The following is a 27,965-nucleotide window of genomic DNA, read 5'->3' as shown; positions in this document are numbered from 1 at the left end:
TGAAAAATCCTTCATAAATTCTTTAGAAATCTACCATTCCAAGTTGAGCAAAAAAAGAAAACCCTAAAGCAATATACTTCTTGGCGCACAGAATTTCTCAAATTATATCCACATGACCCTAGAAGACTTTCTATACAACCTTGATTCAAAGAAATAGTTCCGATCAACCTAAATTTCATAAACATAATGACTACTATGAATATGTATATACACTTAATTTGGACTACAATCAAAACTCAACGTTTTTTAACTTCACATTTGAAAAAAAAGAAATAAACTTTCTGATTTCCTGAATCAATTTTGAACACCTCTAGGAATCTGGTGCTGGTAACGTCAGAAGATCAGGTTCTTCAAAGGCAATGCTGGGATGAACCTTATAATAATACCCCCGCGTTGAGGCAATGAAAGAATTCTAGCCCACCATTCCTCCCCTCATTCCCTCCCAATATGCACATCCCAGATTTGTCATATTTTCCTTTCATCTTCCAAGCAGAAGAATGGCAAACAAAATTTTCTCAGATAACATCAGATCATACGGCATGTCACCGAACATGGCCTCTGGCTTCAGCTTAGAATCAGCGATTGGAAGCCTTGTGCAGATAATTGGGACATGCAGTTCCCATGACAATTCTGGGGAAAGAGGATTTGATGGATGGCGGCGGTCTCACCAGCTCACAGTTTTGTCCAGATCAGGCACATCTTCATCAGTTTTCATAAGATCTTTAACTGATACATAAAAATCTGATTTTCAGTAATTGTAACACTGATTTTAAAATGTGAATCAAAGGGGTGTATTTAGTGGCGAATGGAATAGTGCGAATGCTGGAAGACCTCCAAATATGGTTCAAAATGTGATGCAAACTTGATCCTGCTACTGTAACAACAAAAAATAGCGTATAAGAAGCACACTCAAGCTAGCAAATCTCAGAAAGAAATAAATAATTTTAGGTAAGAAAGAAACACAAGAAAGGTGCAGATGCTGATTGTGAATGTTCACATTTAAAGAACATTGAACTGTTCGGTTCAGTACATGAATAATCTGCAATAATATAGTTTACATCTGAGTCAAGATGACAATACCAAACACCCTTAGAACAAACCTTCGACTGAAAATACGTTTATATTGTTGACACGTGAGAAAGTTGTCCTCAAGGGAGACATAACGCCGCTAAGACTTCCATCTGAAACTTCAACCTGAGACCACAGATTTTAACCTCAGTAGCACAGTTAGTATTAACACTACATAGCAATTTTTCAATATAAATGGAGATGAAGGAATACCTGGATCATTTTGCTAGATCGCTGTGCCATGACAGTAGTATTCAGCTAAACATGATGAAATCCAGCAGGCAAAAATTTCATTTTATGAACACAAAAAATTTATGGGTCTTTAAAAATTGGCTGAATTCATTAATCTTATCAAACAAAGGCATCAGGTTTATACATTTATATTACAAGAGGAATAAATAAAGACAGAACACATTATGTAGTGAGAGAGCTCTAAAACACCCTATGCAAAAATTACAGTCGTGTATAAGTAATGTTAAGCTGATCAAGAAAAGAACTTGCTCGAGGTGAGAAGGTGAGAAGGTGACCTCTGCATCAATCAGCGAGCTGCAAATCAAGGAGTTATAAATTAATGGTCCATAAAGACACTATAACTCTATCAATTCCAAGTGAATGTGCGTGCCCTTTATCTTGTACTTCCAGAACCAGCTCCCACTATCCATGAGGTCCTCTCTTATGGGTTTTAACTTACCAACAATACCTGAATTCAAAACAAAATCACAGGCTAAATGATCAGCTATTAATGGAGGGACTTAAGAAGAAAAAACAATATACGCAAAATATTAGGAAAGAAATTTTGACATTTCAAGAAAATCCTTTATGGGTTGCACCATAATAGCAGTAGCAGTGTTCTCCATTTAATTATTCCTGACTTTTTCGCTGGATGACTCTCCTAATTATTTACAGATGGTATACTATTCAACAGTTCAAGACTTTATGATTCATTCATGAATTATTTACTCGAGGAAATTTTTGAATCATCAGCAATTCATGTTTGAAAAGAACTATAGCTCAAGAACACTTGTAAGTATGATTGTATGAACAGCCTTATGTACTGTGACATGACTAGATTTGTTAAGCAGATGGAGCAAAGCACCATACTGACAAAGTGCAATTAACTCACATACCTGTAGTATCTGAGCTAATACACATTCTGCAACCACTTGGAACCTCAAATACATGGCTACCCTGGATAGAGGAAGAAGGTAAGAATTCTAATTTAAGACTAATCCAAATGAATTCTGCTGATGTTCTGCTTGTTGCACCTGCAAGACTACATCTGTTGCCTCAAATTCCGCATTTCCATGCAAAATAATCTTCAGACACTCCAATCTCTGGACATCATGCTTCCAATAGACATTGTTTGGAGATGTCCAGTCAATTCCTTTATTTTGTACCTTGACATTCTGAAGTTTGCATCTCCCGCATCTTTGACAAGTAAATTTGTTTTATCAATATAAAATGTTCAGTTTGAAGTACTTAACTGTTAACTTGAACTGTGATGGTATAATACCTGTCTCCATATTGCAGCACAGGTTCGCCATTTTGACTCATCCTAATTGAGCCCATAATGTTCTCAGCAACAATAATAAGGCTTCCTTCAAGCTGAGATTCGAAAAGGATATTTCATTTCGGGATGCACAAAGAAATCAAGTGATATGTGGTGATGACTACCTGAACATCTCTCCACAAAAATTCTGCTACCTCTATTTGTAATTCAGAACCTTTAGAAATTGAGCCACCAAAGAACTGTGAATATTGAAAAAAACCAAGATATTAGTTATAATATCAAGGTACGAAGACTTGTTTTCTAAAGTAAGAGAAAACATATATTTTAAATTTTTTAATGTTCATTGACCACATAATCAAGCAATCTATGACAATAAAGCGACAATTTGTTTACCGCTACCGCTCATGGCTAAGAAACAAAAGCATATGCCAATCGAACCTATTCAACATGCTTCAGATACTAATAAATTCTAGCCAAAGAATCGAATGCAACTTGCATAGTAATCAGAATAGCCTATTCCCTATAACTGCAATGCAAAGAGTAGTGGTTTGTAGCAGCATTAGCTAAAATCAAAGCATAAGTGTTCAGCCATACAAATCAGTTTATATCTGAGAATAAAACTCCAGAAGCTCCAGAACTGATGTCATCTGTTGTATATTTCTGTCTTGAATTCCTGTAAAGCATTTCCTTGATTCAAGCCTATTATGATACATATGGCCATCTCTGTAATTTTTATATAGTGAGGACCGAGGACCATAAGCATAATCTAAAAGCCAAACATAATGGACAGGGATGTAAAATGAAAAGTTACACAAACTCTAAGCATGAGACAAAAGAATCTAGAGCAAACTATTCAATCAAACTATAATGAAATAGAATTTTACTCAGAAGCACCAGAAAATGATAAGGAGACCTTCACTGTCTATGATCGTGGCAGGGTTTAGTAGTATCAATACATATGAAAACAGGGCTACAGCCTAGATGTTGCACCATTCTTCTGTCGAGGGAGGTCTCATGTCGAATTTTTGGGAGACGACTCCCAAGTGCTTAGACATATGCATTATTTCTATGAAATAATTGGTTCTTCCACCATTACTCAACAAGAAAGAAAGGAAGAAAGAATAACTAAATATGGGGCTACACTGACTGATGCTTAGTTTTCCACCCTATTACGATGGGGCATAACTCTGATATTTCTGGGTTTGGGGTTCACATTTTTAAACTGCATTAAAGCATACCACCCAGTAAGATACAAAGGAAAACAGAACTTTTTGGGACCAATGTAAGCACTATGAATTTCTGTATTTTGAAACCCTCAAGACATTTCCTTGCACCTCCAATCACCTTCCAACACCTTTCTAGACCAAAGCAGTTCCGATAGGCATAACTCGACCTCTGTAATACCGTAATCTATGCTCATTTCCCTTTTTCAGAACCCAACATTCTATATCATATGGTAAAGTCTGTTAGTTTACTCATTAACATTAAAACAGGAACAAATACTACCGTATAAAGGACATACATGAAAAAAAGTTCACCAAAAAAAGAAAAAAATCTTATAGACATAAGATTAACAAATGAACATTGAGCATACCTTTTGTCTAGTAATCTCCCAAAGTGGACCTAAACCAGGATGAAGAAATATGAGAAAAGGGGGTCCTGAATGCAGGTATTTGTTGTTGTCTTCAACCTAACAAGTTTGAGAAGATGTTAAAAACATCACAAGAAAACTCAATAAAATTATAATAGATACTTGCATGAAGAAATGAGAGCTCTATAGGTTAAAATAAGGTGACGTTTTGAGTATGAAGAAGCTCACATGAACTCAACTCATTTGGGATATGCCATGTAAATTACGCCCATGCAACAAAATGCCTAGAGACTAATTTATCTCAAGAATATAACACAAGATGGTGCCCTGATAAATGCTAGACAAAAAAGAGGGTATCTAAGTGAGAAGGAAAACATCACAAAAGTTGCAGGTATTAATTTCAGAGACAGATTTGTCCTTAAAAACAAAATACAGTGAACTCATTATGATGATGGAGGAATACACAAAAGAAGATCTTTAATGATAACAATATAATAAACACCTGAAAAGGAGTATTTACTACATTACAAAGTTATAAAGAAGGATAATCGCAGGAAACTAAAGTATTTTAGTTTTAAGAATAACAAAATTACAGGATATACCTTAGGAACCTTTATATGGCAATATGAAAGAAGATCATAGGCATTCCGCATGACATCCAAAATCGAACCATCTGGCGTCTGCGTATCAAAACAGGACAAAACATTTTAACTACAAAAATAACAATAAAAATAATAATTTAACAAACTAAAATAAAAATTCATACAAAACCAAAAACAGGAGTACCAACATAGTTTTACAAAGGGGTAATTGACATCTACCCCCCAGATTGATTGACTGAAAATTTATTCCCACCCCTTGATTTCAATGGCCATTTTGTGTTTAGTCCCTAGACTTGTAACAAGCAGTACTGTGTAAACAGATATAACCATGCAGAGAAACAAGAATAACTGTGTGCAAGAAGACACTAGCCTGCGTACAGGGAGTCAACATACTGTGCAAGCCCTAAACATAGAATGGCAGCCAAAAAAAGGACAGGTACTAGGGAGAATACATTATTCTTTTTATGCATAGACAAAGGCAGCAGTAGCAATCAGGTTAGGCCAGGTGGGATACGGGTTGGGGTAAAAATTTGTCAACAAGAACCTAACCTGCGTATTAAACAAGTCAAAAATCCAAATTTGAACCCAACTTTTTCATTAAATAAGTAAACCAACCTGATCCGCGTAATAGGTTAAGCGGGCTTTAAACGGGTTAAATGGGTTAAACAGGATATGCAAGTCCAGGTCCAAAATGGGTTGAGTAGGTTTTAAACAAGTTAAACAGGTCTCAAAACTATTTTAACGAGTCCGGTCATGACCCAACCCAATTATTAAATGGGTCAAAATGAGTTCAATGGGTCAAAGGTTTAAATCTGAGCCTAACTCGTTCGACAAATGAGTTTAGGCAGGTTGACTCATATATGACCTGAAGACATTCATGCCAAACCTGAACCTACTTAAAGTGGGTCAGTTGCAGTCAGGTTGATGGGTTTGGTCGTAAATTGCCACCTGTGGTGAAGCCCTAGAAGTTAAAAGCTACCACTGCAACATTGCTTAAAGTATCCTTTAAGCTTGCTTATTTCTTTTGTGCACATTAATCAATGACAGACAGAAGGAAGCTTGGAAGCATATTAACATTATACAAGACCAGAAAGCACAAATATAAGAGGCCACTAGTAGACATGGAATATCTGTCAATCAGATCCATTCACCATATGCATGCAGGTCTACCTTCAATCTAAAGTGCTTAGTCATCCAAACTATAATGTCGCCTGTAAGTCCATGGCTTCTGTTACCCATTACAATTGATAACTAAAGTACAATGGTAGCAATACGCAAAAGTGAAGTACCAAAGGAATGAAAAAGACAAAAGAATTCTTTTCTAGAAATAAAATCATGCCTTTCTAATGGTCAATAATATAATGCTAGCAGTAGAAATAAAACTATATCACATACCAAGGTTCGCCGTACCGGTACCGAACCCCGTACCGGTGCCGCATTAGTATAGGCGTACCGAGTGTCGGTACGGTACCGTACGCTCGGTACCGACCGTACCGACATTGGTGTACCGATACCGGTACCCATCGGTACGGATACGGTACGCTCGGTACCGACCGGTACAGCGAACCTTGTCACATACCCTATTTACAAAAAGCTGTTGCAACCTGAAACCAAACTCATGTCATATGCCACTGCTAGCATATGAAAAGACTGCTCAAGTTACAAGAATGTTCTGCATCTTCAATAACGATCTATTACAATTTAAAGGAGTTTAGACATTTAGAGAATGACTATTTTGGTGCTAAGAGTATATAGGCCCTGCAAGGAAAGGGGGTCACCAATGCAATGAACTTCTGAAATGAAGTTTAGAACGCACAGTCCCGGAAAGGGCAGGGCCTCAATGATTTTTGTGAAAAAGTAGGAAAAAATGGAGGAGAGACCCATGAAACCAGAATAAAGTCATGAAGAAGAATTTGAAAGGACTTCCACCGACAAAGAAGATAGCTTTACACAGCAGACAGATGTGGCAAAACAGAATTCACAAAATTTTTCCAGAATATGTCAAATGAACACCACTTAGAAGGGATAAGGCTTACTCAAGTCATGACTGTATTTTTTTAATATATAGATGGTACCTTGATAATCCACTACAGGTCCTAATCACATAAACCTTAGAGAAAAGAGTTCATGAGCAAACAGAAAATCATCATTCATATTTTTGAAATGCTTTCATGCATGGTCTAGTGAAAAGAGTCCACACGCCTGGTGCAATGATTTCTCTGTCTGTTTCCTTTTCCTTTTAGCTGATGAAGTGACCCTTTTTCTTTCATTGTATACAATGAATGTGTCCAGCTTATCTGTAAACATAAGGCAAAAAGAAACTTGTGAAAAAAAAAAACAGCAGAAACTGGACAATATGCCATCTTATTAAGGTACCACAAGCATAATAGCTTCATACTTTCTATGCCTTCACTGTATCTAGAGTTATACGTGTTCAAAAAGTTATCTGCAATACTCTGCATCGTACATTCTAGCCTGCCACCAGAAGCACTGCCATATGGAAAAGAAAGGCTTGTAAATGCAAGATAACTGAAGTCATTAGAAAACACTAGTGAGCAATAACTGTATTTACTATTTTCCTATATAAGAAACCTCTAGCATGGGAATACAATGATTGCAAGAGTGTACATGTGAATACTAAACTTCTGTTGAATATATAACAATTTTTTTTTTTTAAAAAAAAATAGCCTCCAATGTCCAGAAAGTAAGACTAACAAGTTCTACTAAAGCTACTTTATAGTCCGAATAGTATTGGAAGCCCTCACTAAAATCATAAATTACACCAAGACCTAATGAATCGACAAGCTATTTTTCAGTCATATATGACCAGAGTTTCAAATAAAAGCCCAATGAAGGAAAATAGCAAATACACTATGTTTGGTAAAACCAAAGTTTTAGTAATAGTTATTATCATATTTAAGGTATATATGCAAAAAATACATATACAAGGCAAAGACGTATATATGTCTCTCCAAAAATCTATGAAGACAAGCAACAAGAAACCATTTAACAACCTATCAGAGTTCTATAAACATGTATAGGCATGATCCAGACCCTTCAGATTTAATATGCATGTTATTTTATGACAAACACGTCGCACCGTAAGTCTTCTTAGATGTGTACTTCTTTTCTTCTTCAACTAAAAATAATAAAAAATACACATACATAATATCAACCTCCTATTGCAATGTTATAAAGGAAAACTTTTTTAAAAAAATAAAAGATCAGGCCATCAGGGTTTGATAGATAAGAGTCGTATTAACATCCAAGTCTTTGTGGTAGGGTGCAGTTGAATTTATTACTAGTAGCATGTCATCAGTCAATATGCAATGATCAATGTGATGGTGCTCATTAATTGTCTGACACATCCTGATCCACAGTTTTATAAGATAAAACGGTCATCATCGCACTACTGATACCACAGCATGTATGCACCAACTATGCACCAATACTTGAAATCAAGATCATTGCTTCATAAATGTCATTATTCGATTTCTAGAATATACACATTTCCAAGATTTTTTTTTTTGTTTTTTCGCTTTACAGAATACTGAAAGAAGCATGTAAAATAGATAAATAATTTATAAGAAGCAGATATTACAAATATATAAGTTCTTCCAAATGAGCATTGTATGGTTTGGTTTCCAGTGCCGGACAGTGGTGGCAGGCACATACAAAGACAGGCCTACAAGCACCCACATGCATGGGAACAGCACATATGAGATCATTGATTCAAATTTTTGGTTAAAATAAGGGCTTTGAAGTATCTTGTTTTCTTGTTCTTTTTTTCCCTCCTTTTTTTGGGTTGGGGGATGGCCGGCATGGCACAGCACATTTGCATCAGCTCAATGCCATGCAGCACTGCATGGCACAGGATAAAAGCCCCCCAGGCCAACAATGCTTAAATCCTTGCTCCATACATGTCTTCACTTAGAAAAATTGAAGTGTGATGTACATATCTGTTTTTAACGGGAACACCCAATCTAGTCAACTATTTAATCACGAATCTGAGAAACTATTTGCCAGATCTGGATAAAAATATCAGACAAAAACTGCCTCAGTCCATGCTTTCAAGCATGAAGAGGGATGGGAGAAATTTATGTTTTACAATAATAAATATACAACTCATTAGCACAGATTATAAGCAGCTGCAAATACAGGAATGACCAAGAGCATAGCTGTGAAATAGAATTTAAAAAAGCAAAAAGCAGATATAAGTTTCTCGATAACATGTACCTACGCTGAATTCCAAGATGATCAACATAAGAAACAGGCTTTTTTAAGTTTAACACCATGCCTGGTAAGCAACTTGCATCTTGACTAGATCCAACTTTCTCAGCAGCACATAAATCAACATAAAGAATGTTTGTATTTGCAGGAAACTCTGCCTGCAAGCTTAGACATAAAATGGGAGCAAATTCAAAAACAAAGAAAAATAAGAGAAAAAAAGTATATGACGTGCAGTGAAAATCAAATTACTTCATTATAAAGGTAGACATGATACAACCATAGAGAATGATACAAAAGGAACTAGAACAAGAACTATATAAGTATGAAAAGAATTAGCTACATGCATAATATTGAGAATGATGGTCCATCTACATATTTTGTCAAGATTGAAATCAATGAGGACAGACCTTGGTTGCCAGAATCAGAAACAGGTGAGGCAGTAATTGCAGGTACAGGTTTGGATCCAGGAAGCAGGTAATCTAAAAACACTTGAATAAAAGAAGCAGTTAGGAAGCGGGTGCAGGCTTGAGTTCTGGAGCATGTGTATATCCTAGGTGGATGCAAAATATAGTGGCTGGGCAAGAAAAGAGTGAATGCCAAGATACCAGATGGGTGAAACAAGACAAAAGAACAAGGTAAAATATACAAAAAAGTAGGCAAGGACGACTGAGAAAGGAATTTAAGTGATCTATATACCACTAAACTAAAATAGGAAAAGATTTTAACTGACACACATAGCAGACCTCGTGAAGTGCATCAACTTAAATCGATGCATCATCATACAATTCCATTTTTGGATGTCAAAATTGCAAAATGATACACATATAAAATGCATCTATTTAAATGTTAGATGTGTATCACCTGGTCACAACTGTAACATGCCTAATTACAGGCAAACAAAAAAGGGCATCCCGGTATACAAAGCTCCCGCCACTGCGGGATTTGGGGAGGGTCAGATGTATACAAACATACCCCTGTGTGCAAAGAGGCTATTTTTGTGTACTGAACTCATGACTCCCTAAGTCATAATGGAGCAATTTTATCATTACACTAAGGCTCGGCCTCAAGTTACAAGCAAACAAACAACCCCTAAATAACAATAGTTCGAGAAATCAAAACCAGCTGCAAGGAATAAGATATTTTCATGCAAAGGTAGAACATAAAGGATTCTTCTGCCACTATGAAATGACTTCACAACGTTAAGTAACAGATAGCATGCATACCTGCCAAGAGAAATAGGCATATCCCTAATGCCATATTTCTCAAATTCAGTGTATTCAATACATGTAATACCATATGACCATAGCCCATCCAGGTTTTTCTTCTCAAGAAGCACATTTATTCCTTCTGTAGCTCCTAAATTTCTCTGACAGGATGCAAAACCTAATTTCTGCAACACTTGAAACATCAGGCAAGAAGTGCATGTGTGATAGTTCTCATTTGTAACAAGCAGAACATAAAATCTCCACAAGTAAGACAATATAAGTAGCAAAATCACAAGTGTCAGAGACAAAATAGTAGTTGAGATGCTATTCATCGCTTTATTCAGAAAAAAAAGGATTTTAACTAATTTGACAAAATATGGAAATTAATGGCCTATGGTACTATGAAAATGTATCAAACTTGTTAGCGGTAACAAGCGAATGATAATTCAGCTTCCAAACGCTCATGTAAGATTCTTTATTTTAAATTTATGTAGGTATATACACACAGATAGTTTAGAAAGATCAAATGTAGCCAACCAAAGCCAACCATAAATTTTACCTTCTTGTAGTGCAAGCCTAGTCCAGACAATGCCAGAAGGGTTAGATCTGTTGCAGCCACAACATTACTGCAAAATCACAAAAGCAGTTATGGTTATGCTATAAATGTACCGATTATGAATAACAACTATACCAGGGTGTGTCAAAAGAATAACTGTTCACTTTAGCAAAAGCACAAAAAGATAACCTGACTTGTCTTACAGTTGCACCTTTTCTTCCATGACCATAGAACCAATTGAATATGCCTTTGTCATGTGCAAGTTTCCAGATTGCACCATGACCGCCAGGTTTGCATACTGGAATGAGTGGACTGCTTGTCAACCACTGACCATTTTCAGAAGCCACAACTGGTACCAAAGGCTTGGGGGGTGGAGCACACAAAAGTAAGGAATTGTTGAGAAAGATTTAACAGAATAGGCATATCTTGGCTCAAACAATAAATAGACACCAAAACAGCAATGAATCAAAAGCATGGGGTTTTTTCCATAAATGAGGAAATTAGTGAGTATAATTAAATTATACCTGCTCAAAAAGTTGAAAATTTTGTCGGCCTCTCCCAAACCATCCAAGTCTTTCACAGAGTGCAGCTATCTGCTCATGGTTGTTCTTCACTGAGCTTGTCATGATTGCAACAGGGGTTATACATTGCTTCCCATAGATCTTGAAATGGAGGAACTCTCTAGCCTAGCATTCAGTATAGAGATTAACTAGCTTTATACTGACACAATTCAGTTTAAAGGCTGTAAATTATGTGCTAAGTTCTGAAAAAGAATGTGTAGTATATCACGAGCATTGGGATGAAACAATTCATAAAATAGTGTAATAGATTATTTCACATAAGTAGATTTAAAAACTTTTAATAACATTAAAATTAAAATATGGAACAAGGATTAGGTAAATTCTGTAATGTTACAGCCTTCCACATAAATATCAGAAAAATAATGTCATTACTTTTGTTTTCTAGTATTATAATATGTAAATCATATATATACTGGTACAGGCATGAGAACTAAAGAAAGCAAAACCTGTCAGTTATATAAAGCACCACCTTGCCATCAATTTTGTATGACACGAAGTTCATGCCAACTCTTGGATAGTGCATTTTTAATAAGTGAGATGTAGACATCCATTGTCTACATGAAATAAGATTTAAACAACATTTGAATAGATCAGTATTCTAATCATATCAAACTCTATGATTTACATTGTAAATTTTCCTATTTTAATAAAAAAAATATTTTTGTAAAATGAACAAAATCAGGAAAAAGAAGATGGAGGAAACAGGGTCAGATGTTTTCTAAAAATGGGGCAGTTAAGGACTTAAGCACAATATAATCAACACTCAAAAATAATTTTGTTTTATGAAAATCATAACGTATCATGAACATATTAAGATAGAAGCATTTAAATGCAACCTGAAGTTGTAATCCTTCAAAGGACCAACATGTAAGGGCACTGAACTACCCTGTATCACAATTCCTAACTTGGAAATTCTTCTGACACATTTCATATTAGAAAAGGGACTTTAAATAACATATGTTCAGATAAATTTCTAAACCCATACTTAAATATTAAATCTACTAGTATATATGCTCCTTTGTGAATGAGGATTAACAAAGCCAAACCGAGATAGAGTATTGTTCTGTAAGTGCAATGCAGGTGTGAAACAAAAGTCCCTTGATGGAGTGGATGAAAAGGAAGCCAGGTTTACTGCAATGAACAGAAATAAGAAGAAAAAGGATAGAGACCCTCTCAGTAATAGCATTTTGGGAGAGGGGGAGAGGAAAAGGCACAAAAGAATAGAATGGGACAAGAAGTCAAGAAATTAAAAAAAAAAAATAAGGATAGTGCAGGGACGGAGTCAAACTTTTGGATGGAGTGGACATTTACACTAATGGAGATAGTTTAACTTAATAAAATTTAATATATCATTGGGTAGGTGAGGTTTCTTATTTCATCTCTTATTACATAGTTCCCTAAACTATTTTGGGTTTATATTTTTTCATCATTGTTTGTACAATATATATAACATTAATTCATGTTACTGTATATCTTAAACTTCCTTAAATAGTGTAGAGGCCATGTGTATGTTTTGTTTTGATGGTGTAGTGGAGTCCCCATACTGTGTCTTCCCTAACTAGCACGGCCACCATCAGAAATACTCTATGTACGTCCAAAGCCGGATATTCCAGTGAGCACTAAGTAACTAAGCAAGTACTCAAAAAATAGGACAATAACAAAAATATCTGTTCTAAGCTCGTCAAAATTAAAATCCAGTCTAAGTTGCCAAGCTTAAGCAGATATAATGCAACTGCAGAAACAATACAGCATAAAAATCATCACCAAGTACGTAGTAGTATCTAGAATGCTTAATTTATCACAGAGTGACAAATGTGATGAGATATTCAAATTCTAACAAACAAAGATCTACTACCTGTAGATCTCTTATTAAACCTTCTAACAAAGTTCGTCCACAATAAGGAAGCATTGCAGCTGGAAGGCATTCACCCGTGCCAGGGTCAACCAAATCAAGACGATCCCCAGCACCACCAAGCGGATAAATTTCACCTAGTTCTGGCAATCCCTAAAGGAGATGGAAACTTCATTAATTACTTTAAAGATGCCAATGAGAAAATAGAAAAAAGAGCATATATCCACAAGTAGAGGAGTTTTATTCAGCTATATGAATTATATCAAGCCAACCTTGATTCCCCATAAAGCAGCTTGAGATGCATATTCTGTATTTTCCAAAAGATCAAGCCCAGTAGGAACATGAATCTCCACAAGTTCGCTTTTCCATGACTTGCATAAGTGAGGGGACCCATTCAAAATCTTCCTATCCACTTTTGGGGGTGAAAGAAGCTGTAATGCCACAATCTGATACCTGTAAAACAAAAGCAGAGAATAAATAATTTTAAAATTCTAATATAAAAGTTTTATATCTCGTTTCCTCAAAATATCAGGGGTAACAAAGATATCCCCATGTTCTATACTAGAAATGTTCCCAAATTTTGATTAATCATATTTTGGTCCATCAAGCTCAAACTAAACACATACTTAGGATACAGCATGCATGTTTAAGGTAAAGGTAAGGAATATTAGGAGAAGGAATGAGTTATCTAACTACTTAACCCAAGCTGTGTAAATGCAGTTTAATTCAATATTAATCTGTTGTAATAAACAAATAATCAACTGGAAATAAGCGCATGGATAAAGCTGCTCAGGAATGTCGGATATTTTAAATAGGCTTACACTACCTTCAGCAGTGGGGTAGATTTTTTTAAGTATAATAAGGGGAGTACGAAAACCATGAAAAGCATCTTTCCTACTGTCAATCAAGCATAAGAGCAACCTAGTTGTCATTTCACAAACCTTAACAACAATTAAACTTATAGCATTGTCATAGCTTAAGTTCTGGACCCAACTTCACCAACTTTTCTTGTCCAGGAGCAAATCCTTCGAAATGAGAACAATATTTATGCCTTGAACTTCCATCTAAGTATTCTTTCATCTCCATCCTGATCTAATAATTAATCTAGACAATTATCTCCTGTGAAAGGCTGTTCCTAGCCAAATTCCACACATGCTCAAGCTATCTTAAAATGGCTTTCCTCAACTCTACCTCTTTTAGAAAAAATCCTACCTTCAATTAATGCACTCATCTAGTCTTTCTTTCCAAGTCTTATCAAACATGCAGAGCAAAGACAAGAATGCCAAACAAATAAAAAAAATATAGAAAACAGAAAAAAAAAAAAAAGAATATAGCACAACTCAAAATAAGGTTTTTAAAATGGCTTTGATCAAACAAAGATCTAAAGTAACAAATCTCCAAATTTAGCCCCCACGAGGCAGAATATTCTAAAATAAGCTAAGCATCCTAATTTTCCTCTCCATCCTTTTCATAATATAACTTGATGGACATTCTACTAAGCAACAATCTTTCTATGGTCTCCCAATCATTGCATATAGTATACATTGATGGACATTCTCCTAAATGACAAATTTTTGTCATTATCATCACATATCTCTCTATCCACATTTATAACAGAATACGTTAGAAATTTCACTAGACAGCAACCCTTTAATGTGATCAAGTAATCAGGAGGACATAATCAAGACAGAGTTTAGAACATTGCTAAGCACTTTCGATTTTTGGTTTCCAGGGAAACTGCCTGAAAAACTTATTTTTCTAGAAAATCTAATTTTGGGTATATTTATTTCAACAGAAAGCTGACGAATTTGGAAAGCTTATTTCTAATAAAAAGTGCTCTAGTTTTGTTATCTCTCTCTCTCTCTCTCGTATCTATTTTTATCTTCTGCTACTTTCTCCTTTCAGTTACCAAGTCCGTGGCTTCCATCACCAATGCAAGACCTCTCATTGACTGGTGTTGACCCCAATTCCCAGGGGAACAGAACTCTTAAGTACATGTAATAGGGGCCTAAATTACCCCATTTTTAATGCTTCATTATCAAACTAACTCCTTTCATCCTCCTCTTAATTTTCATTATCAATGAGGTGGGTTTTATATGAAAAAAGGAAAAATAGAGCAAAAAGCAGATCGAGTTATTAACTAATGAACACTCACCCGATGATCCCTCCAATGCAACCATAAAACTGCTCGACCTCACTCAAAGTCTTCAGAAGCTTCTTTAGCGGCTCCATATCTCTAACTCCACCATCACCAATTCGATCACCATCAACCCACTCACCGTCCAAATTCCCCTTCTCTATAAGACCCGCCAACGCAAAGAACGCGCTTTTCAACGCGCTCCCTTCCACCCGATGCGCCCCGCCGCCGCCCGTATCCAGCTCCGGCCCAAGAACATGCCCCTGGCCGGCCGCAACCAGACACTTGAGCAGGACCACCTCTGCCGGCTCCAGAAAACCCAAAACCTTAGAAATTCCTCCCCTCCGGGGGGCAAAGAAATCCCTAACCCTAGAATCTGCGTCAAGAACGCGAAGCTTCTCGTTCAAGCTCTTCGCCTCCCGGAGGCGGGCCCGGATGGCGTCGAGGCGGGCGATCTCCTCCCCGAAGTCGAAGTCCGGGGCTGGGGCGCGCTCGACGGGAGCAGTAGAGACTCTATGGATGCGAGAAGGAGAAGAAGGAGAGGAGGAAGAGGAGGAAACGAAGGAGAGGGAGCAGGAGTTGCGAAAGACAAGTGATTGGGGGCGAGAGGAGAAGAGGAAGGGGAGAGAGGGAGTGGAGATGGGAATAGAGGAAGAGAGTGAGGCATGGCGGAGGAGAGGATAGGAGTTCGCCGCCATGGGAATCTGGGGAAGAAGGGCGGGGAGAGGTAAGAGGTGGGTTTAAGTTAGGAAGGGATATCAGAGTCGGGATGGAGAGGGATGAAGCGGGGATAAGAGACAGAGAGATGCTTTTGTTCCGACGGCATATGCTTCGCCGACTCCGTCGGAAGTTTTTGGCTCTATTGATTGCTCTTTAGAATGGTACGATGGCCCGCATAGATCCGTGTTCCGTATTCGTCCGACCAAGTGCTGGCGTGGCCCGATGGAATCCAAGATTTTATCTATAAAGTCGCCCCTCTCCTGAGTTGACGCAATCATCTCCTGCCACGTTGAACACGAAACCCTGGGCCAAGAACGGCTCCATTGCGGCTTCAGGAGTGAATGCCATGTGGCAGAGAGATTTCTCTGCTACCTTGTTGGGCCCCAACAATACGTTTCGTATTGGCAAAGAGTAATAAATTTTTTTCATTTTATATTTTTATAAATATGATTATTGCATATTTATCGTTCGAAAGGTCACTATTTGTATAAGCATCCTATGTTTTCCATGTTGGCAATACCGCAACTTGCATTAAATTTTTCATCATCGACCCCAATTAGCAGCCATATAAAATGACTTTATTAATGTTTTATATTAATACCCTCAAAACATTTCAAGCTTAAATTTGTATTGTGAAAAGTTGTACTTTTACATAAGTTTGTCAATAAGTATCAGAGTTATTTTCCTTTTTTTTTCTAAAAAAATAGTTATTTTGCACCTACACTTTCTATTTTTTTGTGTTGGCAAATGAAGAACCGTCTTGAGGCACATTGTTACAAAAACATGTCGAAGAGAGAGAGCGCGAGATACACAAATGGGGATTTTCAAAAAAATGTACAATAAGTTTTGTTTGCAAGGTATGGGCACAAAAAAAAAGAAGTTAAGAGATTTAGATTGCTAGTTAGAGCCATCCATGGTTTTTAGCAGTCCAATCCAATAATGCCACTTTTTAGTATTCTCACTTTCTTTTTCTTTCTTTATTTCACGTCATGGAACCCATATGCTTCCTTCTATTTCTTATTTCAATTGTTATTCCATACAATATGTTTTCATAGGCTTGTTATTTCACGTGCTAACAAGACTTTTTGGCACATTTTTTCTACTTTGTATCTAGCTACAAGATCAACGATCGGAATCCAAAGCTAAATCAATGAATTGTTTCTAATTTGATTATGGGTGCTAGCTTGCTAGCTAATGTTCTTCTTGGATAGGCAAGTTGGCTGATTTAGCTGAGAGCGAGATGTCTGTTAGAATAACTTTAGTCAACTTTCATAGTTGACTTCTCATATCATACTTTTGGAGTTGATCTACTATAAACTTGCATGAACTTTAAGCAAAATTGCAAAAATACTTATTATTTGATTAAAGAATTGTCATCTAATCTCTGTCTCTCTATACCCACACAAGAACTGCCGTTCAATATTAAGAAGGCTAATGGAGTTTAGTAACAACAAATTTTGGACTGATTTGGCTACATGAGAAGAGTCTAAATATCTGTGATTGTCATAGATAAAGCTTTGGATAGCAAAACCCCATCCCCACTTCATTTATGTATAACGTTATTACATCATCGTTGAGCCCATTTTAGACAGTCAACTATGTTGGCTTTAAGATTTTTTTACTCCATCTTTTTAATGCAAACATGTGTATTGCACATGCAAGATTCTTCTACATATGAAAAATTATTTTATACATGAATCCAAAATTAGAATTACATCAAAAGATTTTCCACTACTTCTCTATATGTTTGACTGTCGCTAAGAGTATCCATATTCAAAGCCGAAGAACGAAATTTTGATAAGTTGATATTGACCTCAGTGCAAGACGCACATCCGATGAAAATCTCATCCCTTTTGGAAAAATAATATCTTAGGGCTTATTTGGATATTCGTATAAGATTGAATTGAAAATTCTGCAGAAATCAAACATGTTGGCTCATCTAGCTTTTATTTTCTAAGAATTTGTTCAAACTCAGCCCAGATCCTAGCCTTTGAAAAACTTTATTCTTTTCCAGCAGGACTTAAAGTTGGGAGGAGTTTGGTTGGTACAGCACATACTTAAATGAACAGCCCAATCACGAATACTATAGAATTTTTAGCTCAATTCTATACAAATAGCCAAACGAATCTTTAAGAGAATTCCAACTGTGAGACCAATGTGGAATTAGTTTGTTTTAGCTATTTGTTAGAGGATTTGAAAATAAAATAAAATAAAAGAAAAAATCCAACTAGTGCCACAGGCCCACATTGTATATATAGGTTCCAGCTACAACCATTCAAACCTTCAAATTATCATCCACATCCAAGAAATTTACGTGGCAACAAGAAATTTTGGATTGAGTTGGCTACACTAGAAGCGTCACACTTAGTATTTGAAACTGATTATTAAGTAGTAAAGTCGTATACAAACTTTAGAGGCACACCTTAAACGATCCAATGTATCGCACCTTATCCCAGCCATTCATCTACTTATTTTAAGTGAGCCAGCTCCAAAATCTTGTTCTCCTCTCCATCAGTAACGGTGGACGCAAGAATCGGAACGACGCACACATATTATAACCAACCAACGTGTACCAGCTAGTACGTGATCTACCGTCCGGCCCATCACAGCCGTTCATCTATTCTTTTTAAGCGAGCTCCCCGCAACCGTCGCTCGGCTCTAAACTTTTAAACCAATCCAAACTCCAGCGATAGAGTCTACGTACCCACCCTAGATGCTCTTCGCTCCTCCATTACCTCCCTCTATATTAATACCAAGAAAACGTTGCACGGGGAAGCACCACGAGCACCGAAAGCCATGGAGAACGGAAAGCTCGCCATCTCCTTCCTCCTTTTCTCCACCCTCCTCTCTCTCTTCCACCCCTTCGCCGCAGCGGAGCCGTCGAAGAACATCTCAGCCGTCTTCGCCTTCGGCGACTCCACGCTGGACGCCGGCAACAACAACGACCTCCCGACCCTCGTCCGAGCGGACCATCCACCCTACGGCCGTGACTTCCCAAGCCGAGTCCCCACCGGGAGGTTCACCAACGGCAAGCTCATCACCGACTTCCTGGTGTCCGCCTTAGGCCTCAGGGATGTCCTCCCAACTCACTCCGACCGCAGTCTCACCATGGCCAACCTAACCACCGGCGCTAGCTTCGCCTCGGGGGGTTCTGGATTGGATGACCTCACCGCGACCACGTCAAGCGTGACAACCATCGGGAGACAGGTAGCAAACTTTGAAGCCTACATCTGGAGGCTGCACGCAGCATTAGGGAACGACGAGGCAAGTAGGATAATAAGGGATGCAATGTTTGTTATTGGTGCTGGATCTAATGACATGATCATGAACTACTACATGCTTCCAGCCAGAAGAATGACCTTCACTACTGTCTCTAGTTACCATACGTTCCTCCTTTCTCAGCTTCGGAAACTTGTTTCGGTATTCCTCTTTCCCCTTCCTCTTCCTGCTTTAGGTCTCTATTTATTTATGTATTTAAAATGTTAAAGTTTTGATAGCAGGAATGCTCAGAAAATTTTACTCACATAGCCATGGATATTTCTCCTGTGGTTCTGTTTCTATTTATTTTTCTTTTTTCTCCGGTGATTCTGCTGTTATTTTATTTTTTTCTTGTCTGTTCTTGCAAGTTGTGACTACAAGACTTTGTAGTTTCTTTAGTTTTTCAATAAATTAAGGGTGGCTTTTGCCTCCCTTTCAATCAATCAAAAAAAACAAAAAGAGAACGCAAAGTACTCAAGCCTTCATCTACGATCTTAGGGCCTTCGATCATGGTGAAGCTTTGCCACATACTTATTATGAGGGGCTTCACACATACTTATTTTTTAATAAAATAAATCCCACTTAGTAAAGTTGTAGCTAGAGTAAGGGAAACAAGGAGTATATTATTGCACCTGCCCAACTCTGATACTATGAGGTAGCAGTTCGGTCGGTCCTATTTTTGAGTTATCTTTGTGTAGGTTGGTCAGTTAATTTTGCTAGATTCATACTCAAGAATTGGCGTCTCAAGTTGGGACCTGAATCCATCAATGAATTATGACTTACACTTCCAGTTGTTTCCCGATTATATTGTGTTTAGGTAAATAGAAGTTTATGTTGGCAGTTTTCAGATCCCAGTTAATTTTGTGATGAGGTGTCAAATATTTTTCTAATTCTAGAGTGTGAAAAAAAAAATCCAGGTCCTTCTGATTTTTGAAATACAAAGCACTGGTATTCTGGATTGTGAAATTACAGTGTCCATAATATATTAAATTGACTAGAACTTTTAGTTGTCAATAATATTTTAACTGTCCTATTCTACACTTGGTATGGTAGCACCAATGGTATATATGTATGAAATAGAACAAAATTTGATAAAACTAGTTTGCTTTCTTTGTACCCTCCAATGCACCACAATATAGTGATGGGAAGAAATTATACCTTGCACCGTGTGCGCTAACATGGCTGTACATGCACCACGCCGATCACCTTAGCTTGTTCCTGTGGGCCAGTCATAAAGACGAGCACAAGATGAATGAAGCCCACATATATGAGCTGAAGTGATTGGCATGGTGTATGGCCATATAGTGCACATGTTACGTATAAGATACAATTTCTCATATGATAGGCTCGCATGATGGTTTTCCTCATAGTAAGTAAGAACATGTATTAATTAATTCCCTGCATTCTGGCATCATCTTTGTAACCATGGCATCACTCTAATAAATTGTAGTCTAAGTCATGATTCTATCCGTCGCCGCATATGGTTGCATACATGACGCACACACAATAATACGGGTCTGATCCATGGCAAGTGCAGCCATGAGAGCTAGCAGCAAATGACTCCTCCAAACCCAGGATGCAGATGTCATACAACTCAATCCACAATCAAAACAATGCATGTCATGCAGAAAATAACAATGTTATGCTATTACTTCAATCACACCAAATTCCGGGAGAATAATGATGGGGAAAAAACCTTCAAAAATTGAAATTCTCTTTGTTATTTTGCTATAATTTAATTTGCATCTTCTGGAATAAATCTCAGTATATTTGTTTAACTAATAGAAATTTAATGCAGCAATTATACAGCGTGGGTGCAAGAAAATTCGCAATAGCAGGCCTTCCACCGCTTGGATGCCTTCCGTTACAAGTAACTTTGGAAACCATGCGATCAAGTCCGCCCACACTACAACGCACTTGCATCAACCAACAGAACATCGATTCCATGGCATACAACGCATTGCTCCAAGCCAGCATCCGCACTTGGAACAATACACTACCCAACTCTAAGTTTGTCTACGTGGACATATACAATCCATTGATGGACATGGTCACACATCCTCTGAAATATGGTAGGATTGCAAGCTAATAGATATTATCAGTTACTTGCTTTTATAATAGAATTATAATAACATTCTTACACTGCTTAGTATCATCAGTGACATTAATAATTCCTTAGATTGGCTGGCTCTGGTAGGTTGACACTTTTGATTTCATTTTGGTTGCTTTGCTTCTTATGATGTACCAACTACAACCAGTTGAAACTAATTAAGTGTGTTTTTAAAGTACTAAAATACATGGGTGCAACACTAGAGCTTTACTGAAGCTTTGATTCCAGTTTTATTGCCATGAAAGTTGACTGAATAACGCAAACACATGCATGCTCGTCTTATTGGTATCTCTAAATGATCCTTCTGACATTATTCTTTATGTTTGGGTGTAGGTTTTACTGAGACAAATTTGGGTTGCTGCGGAACTGGATTCATAGACATGGGACCATTATGCAACTCTGCTCTTCCAACGTGTCCCTTTCCCAACAAATTTATGTTTTGGGACTCCGTCCACCCATCACAGGCAACATACCAAGCTCTCGCCAACCAATTCATGAAAACTTTGATGCCAGAATTGCAGAAGTAAATTTCGAGCAAAACAAATCGAGTAAAATTATGCCTAGAGAAAGTTCTATGTTCAGTGGTGGATTTTATATAGTTTAGGCCTTTATGAGAAACATGTTAGCCTTACAGTCCTTAGTTCTAAATTAAAATATGCAGGACAATTTAGCCTTTTTCTTTAGTTCAATCATAATATTTTCAGTTGAAAGGAGGGTGCCCTCTATTTTGGTCCTATGCTTCCAGTTATTCTGTGGTTATAATAGATGCTGCTAGCATGCTACTCTTGTTAATAGAATGAACAATGGGAGATATATACTTGATAAACAGTTTGTGATGACTGATGCAGACATTGGCTATAGGGGCATGGGTAGATCTTTGATACTTATATAGAGCCAAGAAATTTAATAATTTTTTCTAGCTCACATTTTTAGGTGAGGTCTTGGTTTGATATAAATGGTATCAGAGCAGATCAGGTCTATATCTAAAAGTACGGGCGTCATGTTTGTAATTGAATTTATGATGCTTGAAAAAGAATTTGTAATTACTTGTAAATAAATTTGTATGAATTTAAATTCTTGGCCTTACAAAGATATCATGGTGTTAGGGGGAAAAAACATCGCCGTAGTTCGGTGAGCAGACCCCCCGAGCGGGGGCCGACCGAGCAGACCCCCGAGCGGGGGCTGACCGAGCAGACCCCCTTTAGCTTGAAGTTATCTCCTCTCCAGACGATCAAAGGGTTACGTCTTGCGTTTGCCATCAATTAATGCGTATGGGCTGCGCAGACACCTGATTCACTCAACAATTAAAGTGTATGGCCTCCATCACCTACGGACACCGAGCCTCTTACGGCAGATACGCATGCCTTCAAATGATGGCATGACTCTTCGATGGCTTAAGGCTCCGGCCTGATTTCGTACAATGATAGCATTGACTTACATGATCGAGCATTAATGGCCAATTGAGCAAACGTACGACCTGCTCTCACAGAAAAAGAAAGGCTCTCTCCCTCTGGCTCTAATCTCTCTCTCGCTCCCCCCTCCTTCCTCGTATAGACTTCTTGCTGACTTAAGCATCGGAGGGCCGGTGCCGGACTGCCCGGCCACCGGCTTCTTGCAGGCCTCTGGGAAGACGCAGCTCGCCGACAAGCCGCCGTCCGCCACTCGGGCAGCGGAGCCTCCCCCTTCCAGCCGACGGTCGCCCCCGGGTCCAATTTCCAGCAACACATGGCATGAGAGATTTGTATAGGCATGTGTTTAATTAGTCTCCACATTGGCTATTTACAGGATGAAATCCCAATAATATCTTATGACCAATTCTTTTCTGGATGTGAGTTGTTACATAGTTCAAACTGAGGTGCATGTAACTTTCGTAGGCCCACCAGAAAATAACTACCTCCTACAAGAATGGTGGAAAAAGTGTCCTCGCGGGAATGCTAGTCCACCTGCTTGACTCCAATTGATTTGATATGTCATTGCGGCAAAAGTAGGATAGAGGAGGACAATTCATGGGACGTCGGTCCCTCACCCCTATGAGAAAATGTTTAATCAAAACTCTGAAAGCTGGCAATCTAATCAAGGCTTAAAGCTTAGAAGGAAGACACGCAAGCCCAGGAAACAAAAAAGCTAGCAATGATACAGTCAATGATGCCTAACCTTTTCAACATTCATAATACATCACTCAATCACACAAGAAAATTAATGGTCACAACCAAGTTGCAGACTTGCAGTCAAACGGCATGTGCATGCAGCCATTTTTTCTCCTAAACATTATTAATCCTGGGCTGCAAATTACAAAGGGATACAAGAAAGGCACATACCAGGTCCTGTTAGGGCCCTAATGCCTCCTTAATGAGTAGAAAATAGTAAGTGAAGGAAGGAAATTAGGAGTTAAGTGTTGGCCATGACCTTCCTCTTTGTACAAGTACCACAACATCTCACCACATTGCACTTATATAGTCAGATCCAGAGTACTCGTCACTCTTGCGTTGCTCCTCAATACCAACTTCTTCCTCCCACATCGTATGATTTGAGGCCTTCTCGACATCTCTAGAACATCTTTCCATCCTTGAAGGACCAAACAAGGAGAGAGATAAGCTATCCAGTTCTTCTTCCCACCTCCTTTGCTTCTTCTCCTGCCTTGGTCCTATGTTGAGCGAGAGATTCAGATCAGGCCCCTCATCATCAGCCTTCCATCTCGCCGAGCTCTCCCCTTCCGGACTAGTCGCCAATCCTCTTTCTTGCGGCTGGGTTATGGAGTAGGCTTCCCTTTCTTCTGGTCGATATCGCGTAGTTCCCACTCTGCAATTATGAAGCAACTGGGACTCCCCACTTGCTTCGCGAAGCTCGCCGCTAGCTCGACGATTCAAAGATGAAGCGTTTATGCGGAGATCCTGATCATTGCTCTTTAGGCTGTCGCTTCCTGTGAAGATCATCTCGGTTATGGAACCATAAGATCTTGATCCCAGGGTAGAATTCATGGCCCTGCTTAGGACTTGATTGTGCACCCAATTTTGATGGCCAGCCCATGAAGAGCCATCGGATCTGATGAGAGGTCGCAAGAGGTTGCCATGGGGTGTTTAGATAAATTGAAAATGAATCGTTACTAATAAGGTGCATGCATGTATTTGAATAACTTCATGTACCTTGAGTTAGGAATGAGACTTTGATGAAAACCATGTAGCATGGGAAGATGGCTAAGATTGTATGTATGCTGCCTCGTTCCTTTCATCACACTCTTAGGATCAGCTATAACTGCAATTAGGGGCAAAGATCCAGAAACAGGAGAACTGGTTAGTTCAATAAATCAAATAACATAATTTATTTGGATTCTCTTGAAGGAGCGGTCTTTGAGAAATTAGCAAACCTTGACCTGACTCATCGATCTTCTTGCTCCTATACATCTGATGCCAACCAGACCCCAAGGAACAACAACAACAACAAAAAAAAGTTCAGTTTACAGGAAAAAGGAATGGCGCCAAAATGAGCTTTGATGGTTCTCTTGTGAAAAGGGCTGAAAGAATTACTTGTAGATGACTCTTGACATGAGCTATGCTAAGGCCCTTAACATTCATCAATTCAAGGACCATCTTCGGCGTCGCTCCTGCACCTCGAAGGGGGCAAACAAATAAAAGAGAAAAATTAAGTTAAAGGATGGAGTGAGCAAGAAAAACTAATCGTTATCCTGATACTACTGATATATTGAAAGAGGTTCGATCCTCTCACGATCTTGGCCACCGAGCCTCTCGACGGCATGAACAAAGCAAAGGTGGAGTTCCGGCGTCCACCGAAGCCTTGGGTTCTTGGATCTGACATACTGCCTCACAGTCCCCAAGCTCGCCTTCCGCTCGCTCTCCTCCACGGTGCTACTGCTCGAGCTCCCTCCATTTCTCAAGTTATCCTCGCCATCCTCCTCATCCTCCTCAACCTTGGAAGGGCTTCTCCTTGATCTCTCAGAACTCGTGCTTCTCATCTCCACCACCACCGCACCACCTTCCGCCCCCTTAGAACTTATAGGCAAAGAAAATAACCGAAGCACTACACTCTAACCTTCTTCTTCAGTTGTCTTCATCTCCTCAAGAATTAATTAACCTTGAGTTTCTCCCACCGCTTCGACCCCGCTACCCTATCAAGCAAGCCAGATGGGTCGAGTTTATCAACCCACCATCATGTCATCCTCTCTGACGTAGGTGGCGAAAAAGAAACAAGACACGAGCCACAAAAAAACCCTAACACTAAAAGACAACTCTCTCTCTCTCTCTCTCTCTCTCTCTCTCGGAGTGATGAGGGTCAAGCATACGCATGCATGGGCATGTGGTGAAGTAGGGTTATCCTATATGCAGATAGATGCATGCATGCATGGATGGCTTTGGATGGTGGCAGGAAGGGGAGCATGCAAGAAGGAGAGGGATGGGAAGGGCATAATGGAGCAAAGAAAGCAGACAAAAGCTGGTAATGTTAGGGGGCGCCTTCCTTTAGTTCGCATGAAGGGCTCCTCTGTCGCTTGGCACGACGAGATTGGTTTAATTCACCGGAATGGTTGAATTCAAAGTTGCCAAGTCGGCCTGAGAAGAAGCGTGTGAAGGAACGGGAGCCTCAGAGTGGTTTCCAGTTAAGCGGTGGGAAGCTAAGGATGGGATAGTTAGTTCACGGTATTACTGACTTGTTTTCGATGCTAGCTGTCGGTGATGCCGACCCAATCCCAGATAAATGTCGCTACCCAGCCTCACTTCACGTCGAGAATCACGGAATTGTTCCTGCTTGCCACCGAAAATAATGCAAGGCCCGTTTTTCTTTGGCAGATAACCCCTTCTCCAAAGTTAGATTTAGATTTAGATTTTTTTTTTTTAAAGTACAAACTTTAGGAGTGGGATAAACCATTTCTTAAATCATTCCTTTTTTCATTAATACCGGATAACAACAGCTACCTGCATCATTTGAGAAACACCTTGTAATTTCTCAAAGACCCTGTTTGTAATTGGAACTTTATATTTCACTTCCAATTGCATAAATAGTACGATGTTTTGTTGAATGAAAACTAGAATCAGATGGGTCGGATCACATCCTGGTTGTCCCAGACCTATGCCAACTTCAGCTTAATTAAAACCAGCTCGACCCAAACTAGCGCCTATGGGGTAGAAGGAGTCCAAGTCTAAACTTAATTTTGTAAAGGGTCAAATGTAGAATAAATCACTGTATGACTTGACCTTGGAAAAGAGGGACAAAACGATCCCAGACCAACTAGCACTGGAACAACCAAGCAAGACAAGATATGGTCACTATTATGTATGTGCTGCAGCCTTGACTGGAAAAATGAACTCATAATTCTTAGCACATCATGTTTTAGTCAAGCGAACATTAATTAAGTGCACATGAAAAATTAATTGAACACACAAATACTGAATTAGCAATTTAATAATCGATCAACTCCGTGTGTGGTAGCAAAACAAGCAAATTCAAATCACACCAATATTCTTAAACCATACAACAGCAAGAGATTGAATTGTTTCTGTGCATATAACACGAGCTCCATAATAATATCTTTTTAAGAAGAAACGAAGCGTAATTCGATCACAATACCTAAAATTGGGCAGCAAACCCCAAATCCAGAGTAGATCCTAGTCACCCTCCTCTCTTCTTTCCAAACCACTTGTGAATTTTTGAACCCAGTCCAATTCCAACATCCATGCCGGTTTTAGGTCAGTCGTGCATATATGTTCTTTCTGGGTATGGCATAAGAATGACTGAAAATGGGCAACTTTTCCAACCTCTTGACTTGCATGGTTTTGTTGTCCTTCAAACCTAACCTAGAGCTAATCATTCATAGTTGTCTCTCGCTAAGGTTAGAAGATTTAATTTGGAAGTCTCAGATCCCAGCAAGAGTCAATACTCACTGCATAGACTCAGAGAACCGGTTCATGTATTGGGTCATATGGATTGGTCCAGCTGAACCGGGACGTGCACCACTCTAGATAGCAGAAAAGCCACTCTTATTGGACTAGTAGATGACTTGTTCAGGCCATAATATTCCCTTAATGCATCCAAACCAGCTGAGTGTCATTAATAAGCTGGTGTAGTTCGGTAGCTAACCCAATTGGCTTGCTTTGTACAAGACCTCATTCAAATATTTTTGGCTCAACAAGCCAAGCTTACTCATCACAAACTCGGTAATAGCTCAGTGGCTAATTACTCTTTCCATCTAGATGGAGATTCAATATTTGAAATTTATTGAGAGGTGCTTCTCATATCTGATCCAAACAATTCTAACTATTGATACTCCCCTTTATTTTTATTTTTTTTAAAAAAACTCAATGCATTTTATGATTTTTTATTTTGAATAATTAAATTAGGCCAATAAGCTTCAAAGAGGCATTTATTTAGTTGCTTCTCTCCCTCTTGCACACCCGTGCGATGGTAGGGGCATGGTCACCATGCACCAATCATTTCTTTATAATTTCATAGAAATATGAAAGAACTACTTCTTCTTCACCCCCTCTATGAAGTGAATTCTAATTGTTTTTTATCATTTTTTACAAAAATTAATATTT

At 38.5% G+C, this 27,965-nt stretch overlaps 3 protein-coding genes across 7 annotated transcripts; 1 reads left to right on the top strand and 2 right to left on the bottom strand.

The window, feature by feature from the left end:
• Positions 1-43: 43 nt before the first annotated feature.
• On the bottom strand, positions 44-16,158 carry LOC103722778 (UTP--glucose-1-phosphate uridylyltransferase 3, chloroplastic). 4 transcript variants are annotated; one of them, XR_005514370.1, is made up of 19 exons: positions 15,351-16,158; positions 13,468-13,648; positions 13,199-13,348; positions 11,287-11,448; positions 10,952-11,124; positions 10,766-10,832; positions 10,225-10,391; positions 9,008-9,166; positions 7,170-7,261; positions 6,974-7,068; positions 4,772-4,849; positions 4,173-4,268; positions 2,743-2,817; positions 2,582-2,673; positions 2,334-2,496; positions 2,196-2,256; positions 1,101-1,768; positions 832-874; positions 44-726 (listed from the first exon to the last, which is right to left on the bottom strand). XR_005514370.1 is itself a non-coding variant. In XM_039132418.1 (17 exons), exons 1-17 carry the CDS (start codon positions 16,028-16,030, stop codon positions 1,656-1,658), a joined length of 2,604 nt encoding a protein of 867 aa, XP_038988346.1. In that variant the 5' UTR covers positions 16,031-16,158; the 3' UTR covers positions 44-1,655. The 4 variants fall into 4 exon arrangements, 1 of the variants encoding a protein (XP_038988346.1); XR_005514369.1 differs by having other exon boundaries at positions 44-874; positions 1,101-1,194; positions 1,282-1,768; XR_005514368.1 differs by having other exon boundaries at positions 44-874.
• Positions 16,159-18,848: 2,690 nt separating this feature from the next.
• On the top strand, positions 18,849-21,399 carry LOC103699823 (GDSL esterase/lipase At2g40250). Its single transcript, XM_039132671.1, has 2 exons — positions 18,849-19,472; positions 21,076-21,399. Exons 1-2 carry the CDS (start codon positions 18,849-18,851, stop codon positions 21,397-21,399), a joined length of 948 nt encoding a protein of 315 aa, XP_038988599.1.
• Positions 21,400-23,555: 2,156 nt separating this feature from the next.
• Positions 23,556-25,668, bottom strand: LOC113460966 (transcription repressor KAN1-like). Of its 2 annotated transcripts, none has more exons than XM_026799840.2 (5): positions 25,144-25,668; positions 24,945-25,021; positions 24,791-24,821; positions 24,564-24,672; positions 23,556-24,462 (listed from the first exon to the last, which is right to left on the bottom strand). In XM_026799840.2, the coding sequence occupies exons 1-5, from the start codon at positions 25,388-25,390 to the stop codon at positions 23,856-23,858; spliced, it is 1,071 nt and encodes a 356-aa protein (XP_026655641.2). In that variant the 5' UTR covers positions 25,391-25,668; the 3' UTR covers positions 23,556-23,855. The 2 variants fall into 2 exon arrangements, with proteins under 2 accessions (XP_026655641.2, XP_026655640.2); XM_026799839.2 differs by having other exon boundaries at positions 24,785-24,821; positions 25,144-25,667.
• Between the last annotated feature and the right edge of the window lie 2,297 nt (positions 25,669-27,965).

Source organism: Phoenix dactylifera, chromosome 12 (assembly GCF_009389715.1).
Source record: "Phoenix dactylifera cultivar Barhee BC4 chromosome 12, palm_55x_up_171113_PBpolish2nd_filt_p, whole genome shotgun sequence".
Lineage (NCBI taxonomy): Eukaryota > Viridiplantae > Streptophyta > Magnoliopsida > Arecales > Arecaceae > Phoenix > Phoenix dactylifera.
This window is presented reverse-complemented; position numbering and strand designations above follow the sequence as displayed.

What these genes read in the sequence shown, in the direction of transcription:
- LOC103722778 (XM_039132418.1), bottom strand. Translation starts at nt 16,030, where the DNA reads ATGGCGGCGAACTCCTATCCTCTCCTCCGCCATGCCTCACTCTCTTCC. An exon ending in CATCTTGGAATTCAGCGTAG is followed by an intron (nt 7,262 to 9,007) that starts GTACATGTTATC and finishes TCCATATGGCAG; the next exon opens with TGCTTCTGGTGGCAGGCTAG. An exon ending in CAACAGATGTAGTCTTGCAG is followed by an intron (nt 2,257 to 2,333) that starts GTGCAACAAGCA and finishes TCCTCTATCCAG; the next exon opens with GGTAGCCATGTATTTGAGGT.
- LOC103699823 (XM_039132671.1), top strand. Translation starts at nt 18,849, where the DNA reads ATGGAGAACGGAAAGCTCGCCATCTCCTTCCTCCTTTTCTCCACCCTC. An exon ending in AGCTTCGGAAACTTGTTTCG is followed by an intron (nt 19,473 to 21,075) that starts GTATTCCTCTTT and finishes AATAAATCTCAG; the next exon opens with TATATTTGTTTAACTAATAG.
- LOC113460966 (XM_026799839.2), bottom strand. Translation starts at nt 25,390, where the DNA reads ATGAGAAGCACGAGTTCTGAGAGATCAAGGAGAAGCCCTTCCAAGGTT. An exon ending in ATGTCAAGAGTCATCTACAA is followed by an intron (nt 24,822 to 24,944) that starts GTAATTCTTTCA and finishes GGTTGGCATCAG; the next exon opens with ATGTATAGGAGCAAGAAGAT. An exon ending in GATCGATGAGTCAGGTCAAG is followed by an intron (nt 24,673 to 24,784) that starts GTTTGCTAATTT and finishes CCCTAATTGCAG; the next exon opens with TTATAGCTGATCCTAAGAGT.